This window comes from Leptodactylus fuscus, chromosome 3, assembly GCF_031893055.1.
Source record: "Leptodactylus fuscus isolate aLepFus1 chromosome 3, aLepFus1.hap2, whole genome shotgun sequence".
In the NCBI taxonomy this organism is placed as follows: Eukaryota; Metazoa; Chordata; class Amphibia; order Anura; family Leptodactylidae; genus Leptodactylus; species Leptodactylus fuscus.
In genome coordinates this window covers 81,438,343-81,452,806 of record NC_134267.1, presented here as the reverse complement: position 1 = coordinate 81,452,806, position 14,464 = coordinate 81,438,343, and the positions used below count along the sequence as shown (strand labels likewise).

General features: G+C 42.9%; 1 protein-coding gene across 1 annotated transcript in view; it reads right to left on the bottom strand.

Annotated features, from left to right (window-relative positions):
• Positions 1–254: 254 nt before the first annotated feature.
• The window catches only part of LOC142197520 (plasminogen-like), a 65,335-nt gene continuing 51,125 nt past the window's right edge, over positions 255–14,464 (bottom strand). Inside the window, exons 16-19 of the mRNA XM_075267849.1 lie at positions 12,697–12,837; positions 8,986–9,092; positions 2,491–2,636; positions 255–416 (exon numbers count right to left, since the gene is read on the bottom strand). Of these exons, the coding sequence (XP_075123950.1) occupies positions 255–416; positions 2,491–2,636; positions 8,986–9,092; positions 12,697–12,837 (556 nt within the window). The remainder of the gene's footprint in view (positions 417–2,490; positions 2,637–8,985; positions 9,093–12,696; positions 12,838–14,464) is intronic.

Sequence of the window (14,464 nt, the reverse complement as noted above, 5' to 3'; positions counted from 1 at the left end):
GGCTCCTGAGCCAATGTGCCGGTTTCTCCGAGAAGTAGCATAGGTCACCTGTACCATTCACATAACATTTTTAGTGTTCTTCAGCGTAGTAGAAATGAAAGTGTGTTTGCTTTGCAAAAGGAATATATAGAAATTAACAGAATTCTAGATATAAATTCTCAGACTAGCAGATAAATAGTCCTTTTTATTTATTTGAATGTAATTGGTCGATGACAGTTTTATCCTTTTAGAAAATAAAACAAAGAAAAACTTCATTAATTTTCTTTCATTGTTTTTTCAATCCATGGGATAAACATGGACACACGTACATATACACCGGGCTCCATCGGCAGTCTACAACCATGACTCCAGGATGTCACCCCTTGTATAATATACTTTTCTCCATCAAAACAGACTAGTGGTCCTCCACTGTCACCCTGTAAAACAAAGTGAACCAGTTTTCATTTACTAGAAGTCTATATATTTTTATATAACCATCAATATACTTGTAACATATCAGAAGAAAGGATGCTATGTGAACAGTTACTGACAGTATGATAAGGTCTATGCTACAGCAGTTAAATCAGTCTATCTCTATGTAAACGTTTCTGTGAGGAAAGTAAAGTATGTCTGGTTATTATACCACCATGCAGGGCCGCCGATAGGCCAGTATTACTGGTACTGGCGTCAGGGGCCCGGCCAAATTGAAAACTGGTGGGGGCCCGGTTTTGGCCCGCCACCGTGTGCCAGCCTCCTGGCGCCTGCACCAGTCATTCAGGGCCGGCGTCAGCGCAGGGCATAGTCGGGCAAGTGCCGGGGCCCACAGAGCCTCTTGGGGCCCCCGGCACTTGCCCGCCCCAGCACTTGCCGGTCCCGATTTCAGCTGATCGGCGTCCGTCGGATGCCGATGAGCTGAATACTTACGCGATTAAAGCAGGAGCTGTGACAGCTCAGCTCCTTCTTTAAACGCTGCTGTCCGGCTTCGGCGTCTGTAGGCGCGATGTGATGACGTCATCACATCGCGCCTAAATTATTTTAGTGGTGTGAGAGCGGAGCGGCGGGTGACACGAAGCGATGGAAGAGGTAAGTGAAGGGGCCCATGAAACAGGGGGGCAAATGAAGGGGAGGGGGGGGGGAACGGCATGGCACTGTGGAAGATGAAGGGGGTGGGGAGAGCATGGCATGACACTGGGATGAAGGGGGGGGGGAATGGCATGACACTGGGGCAGATGTAGGGGGGAGAATGGCATGACACTGGGATGAAGGGGGGGGGAATGGCATGACACTGGGGCAGATGAAGGGGGTGGGGAGAGAATGGCATAACACTGGGGCAGATGAAGGGGGTGGGGAGAGAACGGCATGACACTGGGGCAGATGAAGTGGGGGGGGGAACGGCATGATACTGGGGCAGATGAAGGGGGGGAGAATGGCATGACACTGGGGCAGATGAGGGGGGAACGGCATGACAATGGGGCAGAGACGGGGGGACATGAAACTGTGGGCAGTTGAAAGGGGGAGAACAGCATGAAACTGGGGACAGAGATGGAGGGGGGACATGAAACTGGGGGCAGAGGAAGGGTGTATATGAAACTGGGGGAGAGATGGGGGGGTATATAATTTACAGGTGACTGTAGGAGGATTATACTGTGTGGGAGCACATGAAAATGAATGGGCGGAGTCAACAGAAAAGTGGGCGGGGCTAAATTTGTCGCGTTGGGGGGGGGGGGAGCCCAGACACGTAGGCTGTATGGGGCCCCAAAATTCCTGATGGCGGCCCTGCCACCATGCCATTACTGTATGAAAAGAAATAACGCTAAATATGCTTAGGTAACTTTTATATGAATCCCTGATAAAACAATGTAGTGGAAACTGATAGGGTGAACTGTAGGGTGAAGTATATTTTTAACAGTGACTATTAAGGTGATAAAACAAAATGTTAAATGCTGCAGATTTTGCTGCATTTTTTTATAGCCAAAACCAGGAATGCATTGAGCAGGATGTAGAGGTATAAGGACTTCTTATATATTTCTCATTCCTTTCGTAGCCTTTCTTGGCTTTGGCTCAAAAAGCCACAGCAAAATCTGCAATAAAAAAAGCAGCATTTCCATGACATGGGGCCTCAGTCTCAATGTCTTTGAATCAAATGCTCTTAGGTGTGTTTGCACTATTTTCCTGATATTAGTCCTATAGGACTATTAGATCTTGAATTTTTTTTTAGTTGCTACACAATATAATTAATTTTAACCATTCTTTCCAGCATGAATTATTTTTATTTTTCAGTATAATTGAGGTCTTGGCTGGCCTATCACATAAAGCAGTCTGTTTATAAACTTTTCAAAATAGATGAGTAAAGTATGTCTAATATTTGGCTTAGCCTGTATCTTTCCCTTAGGAGGAATTTGCTGACGTAGCTTAGTACATGTCTGAGAGTGGGTGTAGTTACTCTTATACACGTGAGGTTTAATACATAAAAGAGAATAAAATAGTTCCTAAATAAAAAATATTTCATACCTGACAGTTGTCCACTGTACTCCGAATATTCCCAGCACACAGATCCCGTCTTGTAACTTTACCATTGAGGTATTCAGTGCTATTACATACTTTGTTCTCAATCACAGGAAGACTGAATTGCCTGAGAACGGCTCTTTTACCGGTGCCTAGTAGCAGAACATACAACTGTTAATATTTACACTTAATAATAATAATAATACATTTTATTTATATAGCGCCAACATATTCCGCGGCACTGTACAATTTATAGGGTTCAGATACAGACATACATAACAAAGAACGTCATTTCACACAATGGGACTGAGGGCCCTGCTCAAAAGAGCTTACAATCTATGAGGTAGAGGGGGTGACACAAGAGGTAGCAGGGGCGGCATTGCTTATACAGTGTTCAGACAATTTTGTGCATTAGGAATTGTGATAGGCTAGTCTGAAAAGATGCGTCTTTAGTTTGCGTTTGAAACTGTAGAAGTTGGGAGTTAATCTTATTGTCCGGGGTAGAGCATTCCAGAGAAGTGGTGCAGCTCGGGAGAAGTCTTGTATACGAGCGTGGGAGGTTCTGATAATAGAGGATGTAAGTGTTAGATCATTGAGTGAGCGGAGAACACGGGTTGGGCGGTAGACAGAGATGAGGGAAGAAATGTAGGGAGGTGCGGCTTTATGGAGAGCCTTGTGGATGAGAGTAATAACTTTATATTTTATTCTATAATGAATAGGCAGCCAGTGTAGTGACTGGCACAGACCAGAGGCATCTCTGTAGCGTCTAGCCTGATAGATGAGCCTGGCCGCTGCATTCAGAATAGATTGTAGAGGGGAGAGTTTAGTGAGGGGAAGACCCGATTAGTAAGGAGTTACAGTAGTCAAGGCGAGAATGAATCAGAGAGACAGTAAGTGTCTTTATTGTATCTCTGGTAAGGAAAGGGCGTATTCTGGAGATGTTTTTGAGGTGGAGGTGACATGAACGTGCGAGTGATTCAATGTGAGGGGTGAAGGAAAGGTCTGCGTCAAATATGACCCCGAGGCAGCGGGCATGCTGCCTAGGAGTTATAGTAAGGCCTGAGACTGCAATGGATATATCAGGGACAGATCTATTAGACGGTGGAAACAGTAGTAGTTCAGTCTTAGAGAGATTTAGTTTCAGATAGAGCGAGGACATGATATTAGAGACAGCAGAGAGACAGTCACTGGTGTTCTGTATGAGTGCAGGGGTGATGTCACGGGAAGATGTGTATAATTGGGTGTCATCAGCATAAAGATGGTACCTGAAGCCAAATCTGGCGATGATTTGTCCAATGGGGGCTATGTAGAGAGAAAAGAGCAGGGGGCCGAGGACCGAGCCCTGAGGAACCCCAACAGCAAGGGAAAGAGGGGAGGAAACAGAGCCCGCAAATGATACACTGAAAGTGCGGTCTGAGAGATAAGAGGAGAACCAGGAGAGCGCAGTGTCATTGAGGCCGACTGAGCGGAGCATAGTGAGGAGAAGTTGATGGTCAACAGTGTCAAAAGCTGCAGAGAGGTCCAGAAGAATAAGAAGAGAGAAGTCACCATTGGATTTAGCCTTTAGTAGATCATTAGAGACTTTTGTGAGAGCTGTTTCAGTAGAGTGCAGAGCGCGGAAACCAGATTGTAAGGGGTCAAGCAGAGAGTTAGCAGAGAGATAACGAATTAACCGAGAATAAACCAGGCGTTCCAAAAGTTTAGAGATGAAGGGGAGGTTAGAGACGGGTCGATAGTTAGCAGCACAGGATGGGTCCAGGGAGGGTTTTTTCAGTAGCGGGGTTATAACAGCATGCTTGAAGGAGGATGGGAAGATTCCAGAAGAGAGAGAGAGGTTAAATATTTTAGTAAGGTAAGTAGTGACAGCAGGGGACAGAGATTGGAGAAGGTGTGAGGGGAAGGGGTCACTACTGCAGGTTGTGGGGCGAGATGAAGAAAGTAGCTGGGAGACTTCCTCTTCTGTAACAGGTTCAAAAGATGAGAATGGACAGTCTGAAGTGCGGCTGGTGAGGGGATCAGTACTATCGTAGGTGTGGGAGTCAATGCCACCTGGGGCTTGGGCAGTAATTTCCTGACGGATCTTATCAATTTTATCATGGAAATACATGGCCAGGTCATCAGCACTAAGGTCTGTGAATGGCGTCTGTTCCTTGGGTGTGAGTAAGGAGTGAAAGGTTTCAAAAAGCCTTTTAGGGTTGCTGGAGAGAGAAGAGATGAGGGCGGTGAAATAGTCTTGTTTGGCGAGGTAAAGGGCAGAGCTATATGTTTTAAGCATAAACTTGAAGTGGAGGAAATCTGCAGGTGAGCGTGATTTTCGCCAGAGACGTTCGGCACACCTAGAGCATCGCTGGAGAAATCGTGTCTGTGGCGTGTGCCAGGGTTGCTGCCTCCTATGTGGGACTTTACGAGTAGAGGGGGGAGCAACCTCATCCAATGCATTTTTGAGGGTTTCATTATAGTGACTGGTGGCCAGATTGGGACAGGAGATTGAAGAGATGGGGGACAGGGAGGACTGTAGAGTATCTGAGAGGTGCTGGGTGTCAATAGCACGCAAGTTCCTATATGTGTGATGGGTAGGGGCGTCTTGTGAAGGGGAGAGAGCACTGATGGTGAGAGATAGAAGGTTGTGGTCAGAGAGCGGCAGAGAAGAGTTAGAAAATTTAGAGACTGTGAGGAGTCGATGGAAGACTAGATCAATCGTGTTACCATCTAGATGTGTGGCGGAAGAAGAACATTGTGAGAGACCAAGAGAAGTGGTTAATGAGAGAAACTGTGAGGCAGCCGAGGAGTGAGGGGGGGCAATAGGGATGTTAAAGTCACCCATGATGAGGGTAGGAATGTCACTGGATAAAAAGTGGGGAAGCCAAGAAGCAAAGTGGTCCAAAAATTGGTAGGGAGAGCCAGGTGGGCGGTAGATCACGGCTACACGTAAGGAGAGTGGGCGGAAAAGTCTGATAGCATGGACTTCAAATGAGGAGAATGTGAGTGAGGGGACCTGGGGAATGGACTGAAAAATGCACTGCGGTGACAGAAGTAATCCTACCCCACCACCCTGCCTATTATCAGGCCTAGAGGTGTGAGCGAATTGTATGCCACCATGAGACAGAGCAGCAGGGGAGGCCGTATCTGACTGCTGGATCCAAGTCTCAGTAAGGGCGAGCAGGCCAAGGGATTTGCTAAGGAATAAGTCATTAATGTGTTCTAGTTTGTTACACACTGAGCGGGCGTTCCAGAGAGAGCAGTTAAAAGAGACAGGGGAGAGATGAGGGGAAGGAACACGGTAAATATTGATGAGGTTTGTAGGCCTTCTATGTGTGCAGGGAGAAGAGTTAGTGAAGGAAGGAGGGCTGGGGTTAGGAGAGATGTCCCCAGCAACTAGGAGGAGCAGAATGGACAGAGACAGAAGGTGGTTCAGGGATTTATGTGGGCGCTTATGTTTGGTGTCACTGCTAAAAGTAAAGGGGTGATTACAGAGTGTGAAAAGTGTGTGAGAGCTGTACATGGGAGAAGGAAGAAGAGAGGGACTGATATGGATGGAGTGTACTGGTGGTAGAGGTGGAGGAGAGATCTGCAGGAAGCCAATGGCTAAGATAGTAAGAGACAGTGCAGCTACAGGATACCATGTGGTAAAACTTGTTGTTTTAGGTTGAAATTTACCTGGTGTTCTGCCATGGTTAGCCTGTTCCGTGCCCTGTTTAAGTGCCATGTATAAGTGCACTTTGGTTAATCTGCACTTCGGTTAAGATGCACTTGGAGAATATAATATTTCTAGATATCAGAATTTTCCACTGAGCAACCATGCTGCCGATCCGGTGATTACTGGGGTCAGTGATGGGCCTCTGCAGTCACCTGAGCCTCTGCACTACTATCCCTTTAAATAATAGCCATGAAAATCTGTTTAATTTAACCTCTATAACAAGTTCAGAACCTTGTAAGTATTTACCTGTAGCAATAAGGTAACCCATTAGAGAGTGAGCCATATTCTGATGCAGTGGACTTTCTATGTCACTTTCATTGGAACCAGAGTATGCTTCTGCAGTGGGGAGGAATGCCCCCTCCCCTCCTGATAATACTCGTCTATGGACAAGCACTGTGAGCAGAGGGAGGGGGCGTTCTTCACCGCTATCACAGTACAGCGCAATAGGCGCTTCTGTGAAGAAGGGCGTTCCTGACTGACTGTCAGAAACGCTCTTCTGGCAGTGAAGAGCTACGGTACTGGCACCAATAGCTCTTCACCGGGGGGCACAGAACGTGACAGCCAACACTGTCAACTTTCTAGCGATATATAAAACCGCATGTGCCCAAGTGGTGAAAGGTCCTCTTTAAGTTGTTATAAAAACCTCTAAAAAGTCCCATTAACTCCTTCCAGCCAATGGCACTTTTTGACTTCCTGACCAAGCTCGATTTTTCAAAACTAACGTGTCACTTTATGTGGTAATAACTTTGGAGCGCTTTAACTCACCAAAGTGATTTTGAGATTGTTTTTTCGCAACACAATATACTTCATTTTAGTAGTAAATTTTGGTTGGTATGTTTTGTGTTTAATTATGAAAAAATAGGAAATTTGGTGGAAATTTTGAAAAATATGCATTTTATAAAGTTTGAAATGATGTGCATTGCATACAGATAGTCATACTGCCAAAATTATATCATAAATCTAATGTACCAGATCTCTGCTTTATGTCGGCATCAAACTTTAGTCACCCTTTTTATTTTTTACGGACATTATAAGGTTTACAAGTGAAACAACAATATTCAAAATTTTCAAGAAATTTCCAAAACCCATTTTTTAAGGGACTAATCCAGTTATGAAGGGGTTTTGAAAGACCCCTGTATTAGAAACCCCCATAAATCACCCCATTTAAAAAACTGCACCCCTTAAATAAGCCAAAACAACATATACCTAGTATTTTAACCCTATAAGTGCTTAACAGGAATTAATACAAAATGGAGAATTTGCACATTCACAAGGGGTTAAAGGAGAAAACGCATCCCGCAATTTGTTATGCAAGTTCTCCCGACTACCATAGTACCCCACTTGTGGGTGTAAACTAATATATGGACGCACAGCGAGACGCAGAAGGGAAGGAGCGCTAAGGAAATTTTAGAGGGCAGATCTGGCTGTGATCAGTTTCAGGAACCATGTAGCATTTACAAAGCCCTTGAGGTGTCAAAACAGTGGAAACCTCTAGAAAGTGACCCCATTTTGAAAAACGCACCCCTCAAAGAATTTATCAAGTGATGTAGTGAGCATTAGTAGCCCCGAAGTGAATATGTAAGCTGTGCGGAGTAAATTGGGTACACCAAATCCCATTCTATTTTCCCACTAGCTCCTATGACACGGATGGGGAAGAGGAGCTTTCTGGGGGATCAGCGCTGGTGTATTATCTCTCATAAGCTCTAAATCTGGGGTGTCCCCTGAAAACGCTCGCACAGCATGGCTGACACCCACAGGGCATGGTGCGCACACAGTTTCTGTGTGCGCACCATGCAGCCGCTGTACCAGTACGGCGGTTTACAGGAAGTCCTTCCTGGCAGCGCCGTACAATTACAGCGGATGTCGGGAAGGGGTTGATATCTGCGTAGAGTATTCCATTCAGGTAGTCCACTTGGGGATATGCATTAAAAAGTGGTTACCTGGGAAACCCACATACCCCATAGACCATAATGGGGACCGTGTGGTTTCCACTCAGTTTCCGCATGAAACATGTGCAGAGAAAAGTCCTGCAAGCAGCACTTTTATAGTCTATAGGGTCTGTGTGGTTTCCTTACGTAATCACTTTGTAATGAGTATAGGTTTCTGTTAATGGAGTGCCCAAGTAGACTCCCTGAATGGAAACCCAAACGCAGATGTGGCATAGGCACCGTAGTTTGTCCTTGGCGGAAATGCCACAGAAAAAAACGCAGTAGTCACTGTGTATGTGATGGGATTCTAGTGAATACCACCCCCACAGTGCAGGAAAATAATAAAAAATCTTTTTTATTTTGATACATCAGCGAACCAGAACTTATTTTTACTGAAGGGAGTGCGCTATTGGTGTTTCTTGGGGGTATATCCCTCAATCACTATCCTGTGATATCTTTCGACCTTTGAGTCATAAGCCATAGACGCTGCCCCACGTTTTTCCGTATACATAGCTTGATTATGTACCAAAAAAGGCGTAAGACAAGTTGACCTATTTCTGGAGTCCACAAGGACTTATATGTGAATTATCATATGCACCTAATTCTTAATTAGCACAGCCACGCTTGGTAATTCTATAAATTTCGGTTTCAATGAGATATATGTACCCTAAAAGAGAACCGTTAAACACAACACTACACAAAGAAAAACAAAAAACAAACTAACTATCTCATAGACTTACATTCATGGGGGGAAAAAAGTTGTAGTTTTTACTATGTGACAATATAAAAAAAAGTTTTGGTTATAAAGGCCTTAAACAAGCCAGTCACTAAGAGGGCAAATGAAACTACTATCCTAAATAACTGTAGTATATTTACCTTGTGTTTCTCCCCACCCTGTTACATAACATTCAGATTTATCTGGTACCACATAGTTATGAGATGGCAAGCAGGCAGGGAGAACTTCATCTGTTATTATAGCTGGGCTGTAGAAGAAATAGCACTGAGATTTATGCTTCACATGACTTTGTAACTAGACTATTAATGAAGCGTGTCTGGTCTGCAAATGTTTTCATGCTAATATTCTATTGCTGAACACTAACTAGGGATTGAAGCAGCAAACGAAGGATTATAAAATATCACGTTTAGATAGGTGGGTTATAATCAAATAAACACTGACAGCTAGTGGACTGTATGCAGGATGTGTATCTGAACCCCTTCTGCTTCAGGTCCCACCTGCATTTACATATATAAAATACACGTCTACACACACATATATTTATATACTGTATAATTACATATAAATCATGCATAGACATAAGGGAATTGGTGTTCCAGTTTGAGAAGGGTTGAAGTGGCTGCATAGGTAGTAGTATGTTTGCCCTGAGATTTTTATATGCTTCCTATGCGTTCAACTCAAAATACAAATGACCAGATTGTAAACAAATATGGCTACCCAAATTCTTATCCCCTTTCACAGTCATGGTCTCCAATGTCATCACAATATAGAGTGTATAAGTTATTTTAGCTGTATTCAGGAAAAAGTACCGTATAAAGTTAATTGTATAAATTGGAATACTTGTCCATTAAATATAATATACTTTACATTGAAATGTTGCTGCTGACCTTGGTACAGAATACTGTTCTAAGAATTAGTAACAAATGTTATAGGATTATATATGGGAGCAACTGCGAAGGCGAGTCTGCTTCCATAGAAAATTGCCCTAAGACTAAAGTCCCACATTGTGGAAATGCAACTTTGTTTGTAGCAGATTTTGCTGTGGTGCTTTGAGCCAAAGCCAGGAGTGGATTGAGCAGAAAGTAGAAGTATAAATATTTTCCATATATTTCCAATTCCTGTTGAAGACACTCTTGGCTTTGGCTCAAAAAATCTGCACAATCTTCAACAAAAAAAGCATTTTTTTTTTGCAACGTGGGGCCTTAGCCTAAGAGGGAGTACAATGATTGGAAGGGGAGGGTATGTTCTCTCTTCACAAAGTGAACGCAGAAGGGAGGGACAGTTTTAGTTACATTTTGTAAAGGTCTGCAAATTGCTTTTCAGCCACTGAAAGAATTCAGGAGTTTTTGTATATTGTAAGTACAGTTTACTACTTCTATATACTTGAAACTAGGTGTTTTATATTATTGCTGATGGGATATTAGTCATAGATAGTAAGCGGCAATCTCTTGGGCTTTTCTCAGCTATTAACTATTTTATAGTTACTCCTGGCAGAATTACATATTACTGAACCAATAGTAGTAGTAATGGACAGGGAGCATAAAGATCCTTATTGTATATACCCACAGCTTGAAAGATGTAAAATGTGCTGCTATCATAATGGGGCTAAGAACTGCTGAAAACTGATAGGACGCCAAGTATAAAAGCCAGAGAACTTATTGCCCTGCAAGATCCTGCAGATATTTTCAGGAGTCGTGTATGACACTCTGAGGACTTCTAGGACTGCATCTAACCACTTGCTCTTTCACACAGCACAAACTAAAAGCATGTTTAACTCCTTCAGCTACAACCATGTTCAGTTTTTTTGCAATTTTCTGCTCACAAAATTCTATGGGTCTAAACTTTTTGAGACAAAATGGATTTTTTTGGGCACCATTTCATATTTAATTAAAAAAATAAAGAAAAAAATGTGCAAGATCCAATGCTTCTTGGGTTATGGAAGGCTAAAGGTAGTCACGATCACTTAGAGAAGAATGGTAGATCCGCAACACTTGTCTGTACTTTTTCATTAAAAATTAACTTTTAATTCATTTTATTAAAAAATACATAGAAACGTGCCAAAAAGTCGGAGAAAAAGTGAAAAACAAAAAGGTGTTATAAAAACCATTGTCTTAGCACTCTAGCTGACGCGTTTCAGGACCTAACTGGTCCTTAATCATAGCTCTTGTGGTGTGCTTGTAAGTTCTGAAACTACTTCTTTTAAACATTCTTTACTAGTCCACTTCTAACATGTGATATCAATTAATGCAATCAAGCTCCTTCCTTCTGGCGATCCGGTTACCACCCAATCCTGTCTATACTCATACAAACTTGTAAATATCTGGACTAAATTTAAAAACATATTTAATTTAACAATTTCCTTAATATCCATTCATTGCTCTAATATTTCAAACATATAAAGCTATATTATGACTTTGGTCAGCCGGCTCTGACTAGGCCGGATGCCTAGGCAGAGAATTCCACCCGGAAGAGGACGCGGGGACCCTGTGCCAGGAGAAGACTTCAAGCAGAATCCAGCCAGACCGTCACTCGTGGACTTGGTAAGTATGATTTTATCGAATGTTGCCTACCCCTGAAACAAGCATTTCCCCCCATAGACTATAATGGGGTTCGAAATCCGTTCGAACAGTCGAACAGTGTGCAGCTGTTCGAATCGGATTTCGAACCTCGGACACTTTAGTGTTCGCTCATCTCTAATTTATACCAATTGTTTGTAAATACATTGCAAAAGATGGTGCTCAGAATAAGCACCTTATTCATAAAGTAAGCACCTAGGTGAAGAAATGTGGGTTTTGTTGTTTTGTTTTGTTTTTTTTTAATAAAAAGATCACGGGGGGGGGGGGGGGGGCTGGGTTGGGACGGGGACAAAAACATTTCTGCTTCTACTCTACCAAGCTAGGCTCTACGGCAAAGTGGCTGGCTAGAAAAGGCACCTAGGGAGTTTACCTCTGCGGACATTCCACCCTATTATACCTATATGAAATCCCAGCATTTCCATAGGTATAATTAACATGCTATAATTTTGAAAAATGCCTGCGTTTTTGAAAATGTAGTTTTTCCGCTGAAGATTTTTTTCTGCATTGTGTGGATGGGATTAGCCAGAATTCCATTCACTTTGTATGGACTGTGAAACACAAGGTTTTTGATATGTGGGGTCTGGCCTAAGAAGGCAGGCACTTCTCATCACCTGCCTAATACCATCCATACAGTGAAGCTTGGTGGTGGCAGCATCATGCAATGGTGGTGGTTTCAGTGGTTGGGACAGGGAGCTTGTTCAGGGTTGAGTAAAAGCTGAATGTAGCAAAATACATAGATATTCTTCATGAAAACTTGAGACAGAGTGTTATGGACCATAGACTGGGCCAGGAAGACAGTGACCTTAAGCATACAGCTAAAACAACATAGGGGTGATTTTTAGGCAGCTCTGAATGTCAGAGCTTTTACTTGAACCCAATTGAACATCCATGGTGAGACCTAAAAATGAATGTCCACCGACACTCTTCACTCAACCTGACAAATCTTGAAAGATACGCAAAGAAGAATCCCCCAAATCCAGATGCATAAACCTTGTTCCTTGTTGCAAGAAGACTGGAGACTGTAATCGCTGCCAAAGCTACTTCAACTTAGTACCGAGTAAAGCGTATGAATACTTACATCAATGCAATGTTTTCATATTTTGTTTTCAATAAATTAGCAAATATTTCTAAAATTCTGTTTTCTTTTTGTCAGTATGGGTTATGTATTGAGTGCATTGTAGCTGTACAGTGTTTACTACACATACACGGCACAAAACATTTTCACACTGATTATCAGAATATTCCCACGTCCTATGTTGTATGAATACCAGTTACCTCTTCAGTTTCAGTAAAGCAATATCTGCTTTAGTTGGTTCCAAAAATAACTTTTCAACATCTCTAATTTGCTTGGATGGTTCATTACTTATCTCCTTGTGTATTCCAAGTTGAACCTTATAGGATGATGGTCGAGAAGACCTGTATAACAAAATTATCAAAGGAACAATTGTGAATAGATGCCACTGCAGAACATCGTTTATTTTAGTAAATTGTTCTATGAAATGATTGAGATTCCACTATTTATTATACTGTATTTAGGAAAATACTAGACCTATAGTATTACTTTATTCAAGTAAAGGTCACGTGCCCCTGCTTCTACAGATGCCATTACACGAGACCAAATGCTGAACAGTATTAAAGACTAGAGCAGAGCTTGTTCTGCCATTTACACAGACCAATGCAATGGACATGCAGGAGGAATGATCACCAATGATCGTTCCCCTTGGATGTACTGTAATTGCTTGTTGGCATTATGCCATGTACTTCCAGCAACAATTTATTTTTTTTCATCCTGCTAAGCGCAAGTTATCACCCAGTGAGCAAGTAAACACTCAAGAATAGACTGATCTACTGCACTATTAGATATTAGGCTGACTATCACAAACAAGAATTTGTCCAAGTGTTCATTACAGATAACTGCCTGAGAAATCTTCTTATTAAAAAGGACTTTGATAAAGAAAGTTTCAATCCTTAAGGCGTCTAGGATATAAATAAAAAAGAATGTGACCTCTGATATCTACTGCTTATTAATGAAAATTTATAGAACCAAGTGATGCAGTTACATCCTGTAGACTGGTTTTATGTGGTAACATACTATGTAGTGAATGTAGTTATACCTGTAGTCAGTTCTGGGGTCACAGGAGATATCACTAATAAGTAAGTGACACACTGATTAATTACAGATTATTTCTCATTACTGAGGTGGTGACATACTATATACCTGGATGTAGTTATGCCTGCAGTCAGTTCTGGGGTCACAGGAGCCTTCATTAATAAGTAAGGGCTCGTTCACATCTGCGCCCAGGTGTCCGTTCTGCAGGTTTCCGTTTCCTGCATGAAACAGAGCAGGAGACGGAAACCTGCAGGACTCTCTCTCACCCATTCATTTGAATGGGTGAGAAAGCTGTCCGGCCGTGAGCGGCGGTGAGCGTTTTATGCTCTCCGCCGCGAAACCGGGTTTTTTAATTCGGACACAGAGTCGGACATGCAATACTCTGTGTCCAGATTAAAAAATACGGTTTCACGGCGGAGAGCATAAAACGCTCACCGCCGCTCACGGCCGGACCCGGTCTGTGCTTTCCGTCTTCTGGCATGCAGAAGACGGAAAGCACAGAACGGAGATCAGAACGCAGGTGTGAACCTAGCGTAAGTGACACATTGATTATCGTATATACTCGAATATAAGCCGACCAGAATATAAGCCGACCCCCCTAATTTTACCGCAAAAAACTGGGAAAACTTATTGACTCGAGTATAAGCCTGGGGGGGGGGGGGGGGAATGCAGTAGCTACTGGAAATTTTCAAAAATTATAATGGCCAGAGTTTTTGGGTGCAGTAGATGCTGGGTGGTTTGGTTGTCTGTCTGTCTGTCCCTTCCCCGAGCTCGAGGACTGTTCCCCCCCACACACACTTGGAATTTAGCCTGGCTGAATATAGTGTATCTGCAGTGCTCTTATTAATTTGAGCAGTGCAGATACCCTATACTTAGCCCGGATGTAGTCAGGCTGAATTCCAAGTGGGGGGGGGGAACTCAGTCTCGGGGAAG